The sequence below is a fragment of the Siniperca chuatsi genome, linkage group LG5 (assembly GCF_020085105.1).
Source record: "Siniperca chuatsi isolate FFG_IHB_CAS linkage group LG5, ASM2008510v1, whole genome shotgun sequence".
Classification (NCBI taxonomy): Eukaryota; Metazoa; Chordata; class Actinopteri; order Centrarchiformes; family Sinipercidae; genus Siniperca; species Siniperca chuatsi.
The window spans coordinates 4,049,075-4,063,947 of record NC_058046.1 but is presented as its reverse complement, the minus strand read 5'-3'; the positions used below and the strand labels follow the sequence as shown (position 1 = coordinate 4,063,947).

General features: G+C 42.0%; 1 protein-coding gene across 2 annotated transcripts in view; it reads left to right on the top strand.

The window, feature by feature from the left end:
* Positions 1-14,873, top strand: part of rasgef1ba (RasGEF domain family, member 1Ba) — a 128,053-nt gene that overhangs the window by 97,922 nt on the left and 15,258 nt on the right. For both annotated transcript variants that reach the window (XM_044197940.1, XM_044197941.1), the window contains 4 exons: positions 5,885-6,067; positions 6,464-6,586; positions 6,760-6,897; positions 13,103-13,318. In XM_044197940.1, coding sequence (XP_044053875.1) covers positions 5,885-6,067; positions 6,464-6,586; positions 6,760-6,897; positions 13,103-13,318 — 660 coding nt within the window. The remainder of the gene's footprint in view (positions 1-5,884; positions 6,068-6,463; positions 6,587-6,759; positions 6,898-13,102; positions 13,319-14,873) is intronic.

Below are 14,873 nucleotides of genomic sequence, written 5' to 3'. Positions count from 1 at the left end.
AAAAAGTCCATGTTCTTCTGTTTTCATAAGGTGTAAAGGAAAGTTAGAATACCATTTGTCCTTTCAGTTCAGTCTGCAGCATTTCATAGAATCTTTTGTAGACTAGGGGCTGTAGCAGTGACGACAAAATCGTCTTTAATTGCTGCTAATCAGGCTGGTAGATGGGTATACTCCGGAATCTCCTCTAAAATTTTAAAATAAGGTTCTGTGAGTTTGAACAAAGTTTAGCTGCATGTCGTGAGTTTGTACTGGCGGACCTAGTGGCGGGTCAGAGTGGTTGGAAAAGGTTGACAGAGCCAAAGATTTATCTGAGGTGAGCCTTCTCTTTTCTGGTCTGTGCATGTTGGAGTCTGTTTTCCACTCTAAAGTTGTGAAATGTCACTTCTTCCTCTGTGAGAATGCTACTACTTAACATCAGAGCTGTATTTGGTTAATAGGTTTGATTGCAGACGGGTGTATTTTTACTCAATACTCTTCAGCCTAGTTTTAGTTTTAAGTACTTCTGACCACACACCAGCTTCAAACAACACTACCAACCAGCCGTCTTAATTTAGATTACTTCCACTATTCCGCTGTAGCCTCTTCACCCTCTTGTGCAGCCACTCAGCTATCTCTCACCCTCATTTCCTCAAGCCATGGATGAGTGAGATTCCTCATGCCTTTCAGTGTTTACGCAGTCGAGGGGGGGGGGTGTTGATTTACTGCTGGTCCCTCAAAGTGTCTCTGTGCCTGCGTCACATTCCCCCACTGCTATAGCCTCCTTCTCCAGCCCCAGTAAAGCAAAAACAAACCACCGTTCTACTTTTTCTCTTCAGCTTTCAGTTCTGTGGATAACGCTTCTCAGCCACATTGCTGTTGTACATTTTAGGCTACAAAGGATGTTTTATTACATCACAAATCTCAGAGCTTTACTGCTTTGACCTGTGTTCTCCTCAGTGATTGCAGGAAAACAGCACCAGGGAAGTGCTTAAACAGTAAACGTGGGTGTCTGGCTGTGGACCACGGGAATGATTTTCTGTGTGTTGAGGCTTTTTTTCTTTACAGCCTCTGAACTGCTGATGGGTGCTCATCACGAGCGGTCATCAACACTGTGGGCAGAGCCTCTGTTGGCTCTTTGATAGCTTGTATTTTGAGCGAGCGGGAGACCAGGCTCCATCATTCTCCCCCTGGGGAAGCAGCCCCACCCATACGTTTGGAGACAAAATTACCTGCAAGCTTGTGTCACTGATGGCTCTGCAGCCTTCAGGTGATTTCACGTAAATGGCAGGAGTTTACTGCTAATATGACATTTGCCTAGGGAGCTTTGGTGCTTTTTAAGCTGCTGCCCTTCTGTTTCAAAATTTCCCCACAGGGCAAAAAAAGGGAAATATTTTCACATTTCTATAACCTTTCAGTGAATCATGGCCTGAAACAAAAAATTCCTTTTTTCCTCAACTCGTATTTCACCTCCAAATGTTACCGCACATGATCGGTATAACATTAAGTCTTTCATTTTCATTTCTAAGTTCCCTATGTGAATACTATGAAGAAGGGGAGAAAGTCCCAGCCCCTCAACACTGCCACGAGACATCCCTGATTCAGCTCTTGAGCCAGGCAATCATCTGAGAGACTCACTGCCATGTGATAATCAGCGGTTGAGTCTTTAGCCAATACAAAAAGTGGGAACAGTGTCTGCGTGAGCGTAAAAATAGGCTTGAGTTTGAATATTTAAAGAACATCACGGTTTAAGCTGGTGGCTAAGAACATTCTGACCTTTTTAATCATTTCTAATTGATTTGGATATTGTGAAAAATTCCTTAGTTCCTAGAAATTTGCTAACGTTTTCACCCAAAAGCAACAATGTGTGCGTCAGTTTACAGCTTGATGCTTTTAGCAGAGTACAAAAACATCTTTTAACTCATGACTGAGCAGGAGCAGACAGACATTTGAATATCCTCTGTTTTTAAATCCAATTTAAGTCCAAACCAGACTTCTTTTTACACATTGAGGCAGATGGCCACACACACACACACACACACACACACACAACCAGTAAGGCTATAATTAAAACCATCCATCCAACCTAAACAAACCCCCCCTAAAGTGGGAAGGTGAGCTGTGGCATTTTGTTTGTTTACCTTCAGCTGCCACCCAGCCAGCGGCCACGCTAAACCAACAGCAACATGCTAAGAGTTTGCTTTTGTCAGCCCTCTGGACTTGACATGCCCCCACTTCACCACAACTACTACTACACACGACACCTGGAAGGGAAATGTAAATCTCAGTTGTCACTGTTGGTAAGCATCCTGCGCTTAGTTTTTAGGATTATGGTGAAGGCTGCAGCTGGCATGGGCAGAGCACAGACACGCTTGGCTTGCATGCAGAGATAGTGGTGGTGGTGGTAGTACATGTATCCTGTTGCAGCATAAAACCAAATTAATTAGCATTTTCTGGCCTGAGAAGAGGGTATAAGTTATTGCAAAAAGTGGCTCTAATCATTCTAAGTACGTACAACTTTCTTTTCTTTTAATATTCTATATTTTTATTTTATTTTTGGTCTTTCGTGTGTTTCTTTAAAGAAATGTATAGCCCAAGTTTTGAAAAGCGCTATATAAAGTACATTTGAAAAAGATATATGAAGCTAAGACAATCAGAAGTGTTTTTAAAAAGCCTTAAAAAGGACAAGCAAGAGCATCAATAAAACGCCTTAAAGTACAAATCACTCAGCACTGACCTGCATGTGCTGGTAGGTAAAAGTGCTGCTCTGGTATAAGAGTAGAAAAGAGGACAAAGTGCAACATCTGCTCTCACGGCGTCCTCTGTCTACATTTTTTTTGTATTCGAGACACAGCTTTTATCTTCAAGGAAGCCCACCTGCTGATGTCACTTGTTGCAATATTAGATTTTTTAAAAACCCAATTCTTTCACCGTATATGTTCTGTGATCTGAGCTTCAGTTCCGTTGCACCTGTAGAGGATGTGTATATGTGGATTTGAGTAGTTTAAAATTGGAAAATCACCCTTTTTATGTTGAGGTAAAACGAGGCCAGGGATTGCTGTGAGCTGCAATGACTGAATGAATGTACATGCTTGCGGAAATAGAGAATTTTATAATGACATTGACAAAGAAACTGAATAAAGTAGTTCATCTGGCCAATACCCAAACCACTTAAGGTGAGTATCGGCCCCGATACTGATCCAGTTGATCGGTGCATCCCTGTCTGCAACTATTTCTTTTTCATTATTGATGAATGTATCAATTTTATTTGTGCTATATCAATTCATTGTTTAGTCTACAAAATGTAATATAAATAAGGAAAGGGAAATAAGGACACATGCCCATGGCAATTTCCCAGAGCACCAGATGTCCTCTTCCAATTGCTTATTTTGTCTGAACAACAGTTAAAAACCCAGTGGGACTCAGTTAATAATGCTATGAGATAGAGAAAAGCTGCAAATCATCACGTTGGAGTAGCTGGAACCTATAAATGCTTACTTAATTAAGTAAATCAAAAATAAATGAATTAGTTAAATTACTTCAAACAGTGAAGCGAGTATTAAAATTGTTGATACAGTTTCTGTTGATGGACTAATCGTTTGAGCTCTACGTCCAACCAAAACAAACGCCCCCTTTTTATGGTAAGAAAAGCCAGCGTGGGATCAGGGAGTTAATAGTTCAGATCCCAGCTGGGAAAAGTGAATGAGACATATTCTCAGTCCTCGGTCACCTGCTGCTGTTGATGTGGTGTGTTTAGAGCTGCTCTGTGGTTGTACTCGGATGCTACTAAGTAAGAAACTGTAACTAAATGAGTGTGTGGTGCAATACTGCTAAGAAAAGAGCACTTAAGTTTAGCAAAAATCCTCAGTGGAGTAAACAAAGATCCTGAAACAGTAGAGTTCTATCAGGGTATCCCTCCTCGCTCCCTCCATCAGACCCGTGATCTCCCTGCCTCTCCCTCTCTGCGGGGAAGCCACATGGTGCAGCAGATGCTCGGGCCGCTGTGCTCTGACTCCTCACACTCGCCTTTTCTCATGGAAATGGCCATGGTTGTCTGGCTGAATAATAGCTATGGTCTGTGTGTGCACGCGTGCATTATGGAACGGCATGTGTGTGAAAGTGGAAGGGTGGATGGTTTGCCTCGTGTGGGTGGAGGCTTTAAGTGAACTTATGAATAAACAGGGTTTGTTTTGCTATCTATATCGAGCTGTGTGTTCCTGCAAAAGCTGACAGAACGGTGTCTTGTGATTGTTTTTTTTTTTTTTAAGGTTAAGCTCAAGACTTAGGCTGTGTTAGACCATTAAATGCTATTAAATGATATCTGTTCATTCTCTCTCTGGTCTGATCAGCAGATGTCTATGATTTTCTTTTGCAAGCTTCTTCTCCAAACCAAAATTATATCACAGAACAATACACGCCTAAATTAATTTGAGCTGCTTGTGCCAGTGTGCCGGCAGGTGCAGCTTACACCTCCTGGCACCCCCGTATCCGTCCCTGGCAGCACCGCAGTGCATCAGCTGTAAAGGCTTCCTGACTCGGCAGGCAGCCACGGGGTAGCATATTGTCAAGGAGGTGGGGGTGTGGGGGGTTGAGACGGTGTGTGGGGGGCGGGGTTGTTGCACTCTGCGCTGACCCCACCCAGTGTGAAAAGGCTCTTTTGTTTCCCCAGCCATAAGTCTGCCTGGCTTGGGATGGAGCCAAAGTGCCAGGTTCAGAGGTCAGGAGGCCGGCGGAGGAAAGGCTGTGTGAGCTTGATGTTCTATCTTTGCGAGGAACAGGTTGAGTTTTAGACCTGAGATTGAGGACGTTATGATGGCCCTCAGTTCTTTAAAGGTTTTTGGGGTCGAAGCGAGACTATGTTCTCTATGTAGAAATAACAAATTCCTTCTCTTACAAATGAGGTTGAATTCACAAGCAGTAAAATGTCGGTAAGAAAGTAGATTTGACACCGAGCCTTACCAAACACTCATAGATTCTGCACAACATATCCACAAAGCTTTGATTGTTTGGAACGTGTGGATCAATGAGAAGTGGCTTATGCTGCAGGTAGTAGTGTAGCATGACGCAAGCACCTTAGCACAGGACTGCGTACATGCTCCTCTACTTGTCATGTTCTACCCTCTTTGACACAGACATACACACACACACTCCTCCTCGCTTTGTGTCGTGCACACACACATGGCAGCAGTGGAAGTAAACAGGTAACGTGATCATACAGTGTCTCATGACATCCTGCAGGGCCACAGTTTGGCCAAGAATCTTTCACAAGCTCCTACACGTTGTTGTTTTCCTTTCATTTTTATGTCTGCGTGTTTAAGCACATATACATAACTTTCTTTATAAGCTCTGTCATTAAATACCAGCTCTTTGTGAGTCGAAGACCTTCTGAATGAATGAATTGTCATCCTAAAGACGATACACACTATTAGCCTGCAGTTATGTTTTGGCTATAACTTGCCATGGTTCTGTAGAGCAAGGCACTAATACAGCCAGGGTTAAGGGTTCAATTCCCTGTAAAGCTCAGTGGGGTCAAAACTGAATGAAGCTGTCTATTCTCGTGTTTTTCATTGTAATGTAGTTGACTCATGAACCTCCTGCTTTTCTTTTCTCTCATACGTTTTGTGTCTCGACCACAGTTTGCGTTTCAACTTTTTCAGTCAACCATTTGTACATCCAAAAAAACTAAACCCAAACCCAGAAAGCTTAAAATGAACAGTTGGGATCCAGAGGAGGAAGGGTGTTGACGGCGTCCAAACCATTTCCCAAACAAACCTTAGCCGTCTGTGTTTGTGTCTGAGGGCTATTTTGGATTTGTTTGGCCGCCCTGCATCAGCGTCTGCGGTGAAATATCTATAGGAAAAGAAGTCCTGACTGACTGTTCCTGTGTTTGTCCTCTTTCTCTTTGCAGGACAACATGCCTCAGACACCACCGTTCACGGGGCAGCTGAACACCGGCGGCTACAACAAGAACCTGTACCAGACCAAGGAGGAAGGCTACCCCGGCCTCTATTATCACGACAACAACCTGGTGTCGGGGTCCCTGGAGGCCCTCATTCACCACTTGGTCCCAACGGTAGACTATTATCCAGATGTGAGTATTGGTTCTTTTACATTTTACTTTCTTTTTTCTTTTTTTTTTATATCTCTGGTGGTTTCTTTTCCTTTTCAGTTTCATCAAAGTAAGGAGGTAAAGCCTTTTTTCTTTTTGTTCTGTCTGAGAAGTTCTGGTGCTTTGAGACCCTGTTTAGTGCCAAAGTCGCTTTCATTTTCTTTTTCTGTCTTTCTTTCTTACATCTCCTTTTCTTTCCGTACATCAGGGATTAAAAGTTTTAACTCCCCATACTTGAGATATATAGTTGTTTAAGTATCATTGCCCCTAGTGAGTTTTGATTTCATGTGGTTTTAAAGCCCATTTTCAATCTGAAGTGATCAATTTGTCGTCATGATTTTGCTTTTGTAGTAAACTTGTTTTCTTTCCTCTCCACAGAGGACGTACATCTTCACCTTCCTGCTCAGCTCTCGCCTCTTTATCCACCCATATGAACTCATGTCGAAGGTGTGTCACCTGTGCATGGAGCAACAGCGACTCAGCGATCCCCAAGCTGACAAGGTATGCACAACAAAAAAAATTTCTAGTTCCTCTTCATGAGTTTTAGGAACCAGTGGAATATTGTGTTCCAACAGGGCTCTTAGCTATGAACTACAAAATCTAGACATTTACGCATCCTAGTTTTGGTTCTCCCTACTGTTTTCTCAGTACTTATGTTTATCCTGCATTGTCAGATGAGAGTCAGGAAGATTTCTCCCAAGATCCTGCAGCTGCTGACAGAGTGGACGGAAACCTTCCCATACGACTTCAGGGACGAGAGGATGATGCGGAGCCTGAAGGAGCTGACCCATCGGCTGGCTAGTGGAGACGAGGTCAGTCCTTGCACTTTTTATTTCTTCGTGCAACAAAAAAGTTAGTCAAACTAAATGAGTTAAGTAACAAAGACTTGCCTGCAGATTAGATAATATGTTTAGTTTAGGTGTTATCCCAAGCAGTGGAGTGCTGTTTTGTAGACCGCACATGCAGCAAAGCTACAGGCACAGGCAGATTTTTGCTGATAGCAGTTGAGGGAGGTGTAGGGGGTATCTCTGGCAACAAAGCAGTTTTTGAGGCTGGCTGAGTTGAGAGAAAAGCCCCATTGTTCACGGGCTAGGTGCCTTTTTTGTCGTCTCTGTGGCGCTCCTTCCTAGGCAGCATTTGAATTGTTTCACTGCTGCAGAGCTGAATGTCACTGGCTTAGCGCATCATGAGCCTCCGCTGTGCTTTTTGGATAAAAGTTTTTTTAGTGGGGTAGAAATGTTTTTGTCCTGCGCCCTCTGTTATCTTTGTTGCACATGCAGACTCTCCACTGGTAGACATTTAGATACAGAAAGGTTGTTGTGACAAGCAATGACTCATGTTAGCATTTCCTCTCATGGCGTGAATAGCAAGTCAATGTAACGATAAAATGGCGACTGGAAAATCAGCACATTTGGTTTTCTGTTGAGATTTAGATGAGAACACCGACATTATTTTTCACAGTTTTTAATCTTTTCCTGCTCCTGTTGGGTTAGAATGGCTACGTATCAAATGTTCTTTTCCCTCCATGTCACCAGTGATAACTCTCCCACTTCAGTTTTGATTGGTCTGGACAAATAATTTGGTTAGTAATCATGAATCAGGGTTGTTTCAGTACATGTCCTGATGGTTTCGCATGTGTGTTGGTTTGCTCTGCTTGGGAGTGAGTTGCATGTCCGAGTTGAGTGTGTGTATTTTTTTGGGGTGTTAACGATAGGGCAGCAGTGGCTTGTAAGGACCAGACAGTGATGGAGGACACAACATCAATCTGTCCTGATGGAAGACATACCTCCTTCACTGCTCAACACAAGAAAAACACAACCCTCTCATCCCCACTGTTTTTTTTAATGCAGGTTTCACATGACTCATCAATAGTGCAAGCATGTGTTATTGATCCTGATTTAATCTAGAAATCAATGCTCTTTCTCACATGACACATTTACAACTCCCCATATCTATTCTCCTTGTGCAACTTCTGGACATAAAACACATCTTAACTGACCACCAGTAATACACACACTTGTCACGCTAGTCTTTTGATGGTCACACAAACATATTTAGATTTCACAGTAGATTGGCTGCAGTTGACATTAACACCACCCCTCCAACGATATTATTGATGGTTAAAATCAATTCTGGCCTCGAAGCAACAGAAAGCCATTTAGCACAAGATTCCCTGGTACTTTCCCTTGAGGTGATATCATGCTTGGTACATTTAACAAAATCAGATAACACGTGTCTCATTTTTTAAGTGTATCCAACTTATTGAAAGCCACAGGCGTTGGCTTTACACTACTGGTTATTAGGTTATTGTGATCATCACTCCAAACAAGTTTGAACAAGACAAGGAACATAAGCAGTCCGACGTTTCAGCTACAGATGTGGTAGAAATTATGGAAAAAAGCAACATAAATAGTCTTTGTAAGGTTTGTGGGCCACCAAAGGTGATCACTCAGAGTACTGTTGTATTGATTTGCAGTGAGCCTTCCCTCTATGTGGACAAGTGGATCCAAACCATACCAGGAAATTGCCCCCCAGAAGTCATTAGAAAGCATCTGCAGTCATTTTAGTTTCTCCACTAATTTATTCTTGTTTACTCTTTAATTTGTCTCCCGTTTGTTTATTATCTAACCCACTTATTTGGAGGCGATATTGAAAGCAATAGCACCCAAAGAGTTGCTTGTAATCAGTCGTTACATGCAATGTTGAAACCGACAGTCGGTCTAACGGGCAGATTGTGTAATCATTTTTACTTTCAATTTATCTTCTAAATAAGTCACTTTTTTTAAATGTCACAGTGTCCTCAGCAGCAATAACTCTGGTTAGTAAAATGTTATCAGAACTGATAGGAATGATGGCTTCTCAAAAATACCTTCCCTTAAAATCATGGACTGTCCTTAATAATTTGTGGGAAACCTAACTGAGCAAGATGCTGCCTTGCTTTGACCCTGTATTAACAGAATTTTTGACATATGGCGTTTACAGAAAAAAACTCTTTTAGATGAATAGATAAGGTTACGAACACAAGATATATATATATTGTGTTGACAAAGCGACCTTTTACAATACTTGAACACCCTGCAGATGTGCTGTGATATCATGTAAACCATGGGTATGTGTGCTCATGATGAGCACAGCGTGACTAAGAATATTTGTTCAAATGAATGGTTCTTAGGGAAGCTTTGGTGCCTTGGGTTCACAAATTGCCACAGGCAAATGTTGAGGAAGTGAAGTTGGCATATTGTTTATTCGTGTATCCATAGATGATAACCCGTGATAATAAAACATGATTATTCACTCTTGGTAGTGCGAGCGCCTCGGGACATTTCTTAGAAGTCCATCTGTTTAAGTTTAAGTTAAGGAAGCAGTCTGATGACAACAGCAGGGGTTTTATCAGAACTAATTTGCATTCATGTTTCTCACAGATTCTCCAAATCATGTTTTGAAAACAAAACACAAATGTCTAACCATAAGCAGGTCTTGAGTGCAGAGTTAGATGCTGATTCTTCAGAGCGTCGACCGCAGCACTTTGGGAAAGGATTTGAGTCCAGAATAGATGTCCTGAACATCTGGTCAAAGTCGTGTCCAGACCACACTCAAAACATCCCGGGACCTTGATCTCTGTAGTAAGACTGTCATTATGGATGTGGTTGGATATATAGGGAAGCAGCAGCCGAGAAGAAAACAAGCGTTCTGATCTTGATCTGACCTCGTTTGGTGGTACCGAGTTCTTGGCTTCCCTCAAAATGTGCAGTTTTTATTTTGCACTAAGTTCTTTTTTTGCTTTATTATGATAAATTAGGTTGATTTAACAGATCCCACATCATGTGTCCATTTTAGATGCTTGGTACACTTGATATAAGGCAGACCCTTGAACAAACATTATTGTTTTTAATCCAAATGGTGCATGCACAGTACCCTTTTATGTCAGGTGCCACTGCACTGTATGTTTAAAGTTGCCTTGGGAAGTTCAATATCTACGTAGCAGTCACTTCTAATTGCTATTAGAAGCAACTTTAAAAAAAAAAGAACTTAACCACTTGTCTTTTGTCTGGGTTGTGATTGCTTCATAACAAAAGTTACCAAAGGATGTAATGTTAATATCTCCACTCTTCTCTGAATGGAACACTTGCTTGCTCCTGTTTAGAGAAGAAAAGGATAATACAATACCACTATTGTTCAGCAGGGTGGAAAATTGACACCAGCGCACTGTGAAATATAAAACCAAGGATTTGAAAAACATAGTTAAAACACAAAGTGCTACAAGAGCAGTTGTTGCAGGTTCCCTTTTTAGAGTTTAAATGCTCATTGCACTTTGAATAAAAGACTACGAGGCAGATTCCTCTCTTATGCTCTAAATCAGCAATTTGCAGAGTTCTAGACTCGAGATTTGAGACTTAAACTCAAGTCGGGTTTAAGTTATAAAGACAAGGACTTGAGACTGTTTTGAAAGTTGACTCTCTGATGACTATTTAAAGTCAAGTCTTTATTCAGAGACCTGAAAGACTTGCAATTGACTTGACTTGGACTTGTCTTGAACGACTTGAGAATTTAGCCAGACTTGGCATCGTGACTTGTCAGCATGGATGGGTTTTGTAGATAAAATAATCCTGCACAGTGCACCATTTACTATCTGTTCATTAGTGCTGCTTGGCTAAACTGCTAAAAACAGTCAGGCCTTTTGTTTGGGTCAGGTGGTGCTCCACAGGAAGTAACAGCACTCAGCCAAGAAAAACAGGACCTCTAGTGATACGATGGCATGAAGAAACCACACGCTCAGTCGCGGTGACTTGCACTGAGCAGCCGTCTGCCACCTCCGGACCACTGCCAGGGTTGGTAGCGTAGGGAACAGCGTGCCCCTGCTAGGCCCCCTCTTTCAGAAAGCCAATAGGTTTGATGAGCAAATGTGACTCCCTCTGCTTTGAAATGTCAGGCATGCTGTTGTCTCCAAGATCTGTGACTATATTTATCCAACCCTGGCCCGTCCTCTGTTTGTAGTGGGGACAGAAGCTATGGCAGATGGCTGACTTTGAAGTTGCAACTGCAGCGATTTTTCACTGGAGGCTGTCTCACTGTTGTCCAACTGTGCAGCAGTGTGGTCAAGCTAAGTGTATACAGTGTTTACAGTCATATTACAATATCTGAATGAAGGTATTTCATGTAGGGCTGCTACTAATGATTAATATCTTTTAATCTGTCCATGTTTTTTGGATTAATCCCTTAATAGTAAAAAAGGTCCATCGCATGGTGCCTTCAAATTGCTTGCTTTATCCAACCGTCCCAAAAACCAAAGATATATTCAATTTAATAATTTATATAAAATGGGTTAGGGATAGGAAAGTTCTCACTTTTGTGAAGCTGGAACCAAATACTGTTTGACATTTTTGCTTGATTAATGACTTCAACAAGTAATTAATTATCAGAATTGAAAAAACAAAATGTATTTATGTTTTAAACATTAATTTCATTCAACTAGCGCTGAATTGGCTGTCTGCTGTGTCCAGGACTGGTAGTGCAGTAGAAAGATCTGATGCCATAACGATTGGTTGATCGACAGAACATTAATCAACAAAAATTAGTTGATCACAAGTCACTTTTCAAGCAAACATTCTCTATTTCCAGCTTCTCCAATGTGCAGGAGCAGAGATTATTTAAAAGAGGTTTTCTCTCTGATCTCCACCCCGTCTAGACTCCCAGTACTATTTGAATCCTCGTCTTTTTTTTTTTTTTTTTTCTACAAGTTAATTTTTCCTCTCTCTGTGCTGTGCAATCACCCCTTGCCAGAACTGCAATATCCACAGAGCCACAGTTGATTGGCTGACGTGTGAATGTGTCTGTTCATGTGCCATCACACCTATCACAGCCACATCACCAACAGACACATGCATTAGTCACACCCTGGGAAATGAATTTCAGAAAAGGTCCCGCCCTGTCTGTTTCCAGCATAGTGATGAGAGTCCGCTCATTTTTCCCAAATGCCTGAGCGCCGCACTGACTCCTCACACTCGATTGCTGTCTAGGCACTGTGCGTCCACGTCATTTATAAGGCTAGCCGTGTTTCTTCCCACCATGTTGAACTGGAGTCTTGTTTGTAGAACCCAGATTCTGGAGGCTGAATTGGCAGAAAGTTCGGGGAGGAGGGATGTGGTCGTGAGAAAAGGAGCCTCGTCACCCCGGATTTTTTTGGGCAGCTCATACCGGTGGTATGGAAAGAGGCCACGAACAGGATCCTCCACGTTCATACAATAACACAGTCTCCTCCAGATACACAAAATCAAACACACATGTCTTCTACAGACCCTCTTATGCAACTTCTGTGCTAAAGTGTGTCACTGAGGGAACAATGATCTAATTGTGGCCCGTTTTGAGTCCAGGGGAAGGTTCAAAACGTGACAACCTCTCGACCTCTGGGGCCAGGGAGCCAAGAGCCTCCCTCCTCTGCCTTAGGCCTTAGGAGAGAGAGGCCTTAATGAGCTCGGCAGGAAGAGGCTTGCGTAACAATGTGAGTGACCCACCCAGTGCATGACCAAAAGGATGCTTTTCTACAAAATAAATACTGGAGGCATCGCATTTTGAGGGTCGTTCTGTGGTTTGGGCTGAAATCTGGCATCAGTTTGCAGTCACTTCTGCTGACATGTAGTCAACGTGTGTTTCCATTGAGGTTGTTATCACTCTCTGCCACAGATGAGTGGTTAGGGATTAACCTAAAATGCCTACAGCTGAGCTAAACAAAGTGGCTGCGTCATCATCACACTCCGCTCCGTGTTATTGCTGTTTATATTGTTTCTTGTACTCTCAGTCAACCAAACCTCATAGAAAAGTGATGTAACTCTGTCTAACCGCAGTGTCTCATCACATTTAGTGCTGGAGCTGGAGAACAGGAAAACAAAGCCATAGCTCATGATAAAGAGCTGGGGGTTATCTACGGTTAAACTATTTTAAAACTCCTAAAGATTGAGTTCTAATTATCTTCCACCTCTCCCCTTCCCTTGCTCTGTCCTTCCCCTGTCCATCCATCAGGTTTACAGGAAGGCGGTTGGCCAGATGAGCCAGGGCCTGATCAGGAGGTTGACGGTGCTCAGCCAGTATGAGGAGGCACTGGTCAAGATCAACGCCACGGCGGCCGAGCGACTGACGGCTCTAAAAGCGAAGCCCCAGGCGGCCATCCAGAGAGACATGCTGTCCATCTGCAACGACCCATTCACTGTCGCCCAACAGCTCACGCACATAGAACTGGTGAGAGCAGTCCAGACATTGTAGGACTTTTCTATACATTTGTGTTTGGTTTTTATTTAGCTCTATTATTTTTATTCTCTTTTTGTCAAGGACAGTCCCCATTGAGCCGGACTTGGCCCAGAAGGCTAATTTTCATCAGTCTCCTCTTAAAAATCAGTTTAAATCATTACATCATATCAATCATTTGTTGTGTATGTCAAACCAACTTAAGATGTAAATGTTATCTTCCAAAGAACAATCAGAAATCCTGCCAATGACTCACACTGATATCGGCACATGAGCCAAAGAGAATAAATCAATAGTGGAGAGGAGAACACGAGAGATGGAAGAGTTGACACGTATGATGGATTAGAAATCGGTGAGGTGGTCGAGGTGAACTGAACGCCACAGCTCCTCCCACGTCTGACCTACCACTGCATTGATTTAAACCAGCAGTGTTTGACTACAGCTTTATATTCATTACATGTCAGTTTGCCACTGAAAAAACAAATCAGTCAATCTGCTAAACCAGAGGCTGATCCGAGATCCGAAAGGTAAACTTCCATTTTCATGTTTTTATACACATTTTGAGTTTGTGCACTAAAAGACTGAGTGCAAACTCCAGAAATTCAGAAAAAAGACAATGTTTTTATTCTTACTTGAGTTGGCAAAGGCTGATGGAAATTTCAAATACACCTTGACATTGGAGTATTCTTCTGCTTCTTCTTCTGTAGTCAGAGTATTCATGTCCTGCTGCAACTGTGCTCCACCAGAAAGCCCCAAAAATGAAATGTACTTAACTGTAGCGTGAAATCCTAGCTGATTTTAAAAACCCCATGTAGATCAGAAGAAACAAGTTCATTAATCAAAAAAACACACATGCCATCTTAGGTGTGAGGCAGGAATGAAATCCCATGATATATCAGAGTTACTGGTGCTTGATTAATTATGTAATCTAGTCACATCCTCTTGAATATATTTGCATAAAGGTAGTTGATGGGAGAAAAAGCACTGATTCACATTTTATTTTGCAGAAATTTCATAAATGTGTTTAAAAGGAAATGCGCCCATCAATCATAGGTTTCAACCATAGAAAGGATCCATTAAGTACCATCAGCCCTAATTACCTCTCGAATTGATTAAAGCAATCCTTTTTAACTTTAGCTGAACGGCAGCCACTGTTGCCACAAGTTACAACTGAAGGATGAAATGGTAAAATGCAGTGTTTACTTGGCCTAGTAAAGAAGAGCCGTGATGTCAGTTAAACAACAATATCTATCTGAAGTTTGCAAACATGAGCTAACATTAGCCACTGGAAGTATGGCTGTACTGACAAAATACCTAAGTGTATTGAATTGAGCAAACATGTGAATTAATTGCTTATGAATTCAACTTTTCATTTCGTAGCGAAAGAATGTTTTATTTTTTCTTTTAAAACTCTCTCTAAGGGTGAACCGTCTCAGTTCCCTTTTAGTCCACAACCATAAGAACCCCTTATGATTCCTCAAATGCCATTTTAAAGTGCTGAAAAAGTGCTGAAGGTGATGCAAACTCTTGCAGAACATTCATCAACGTT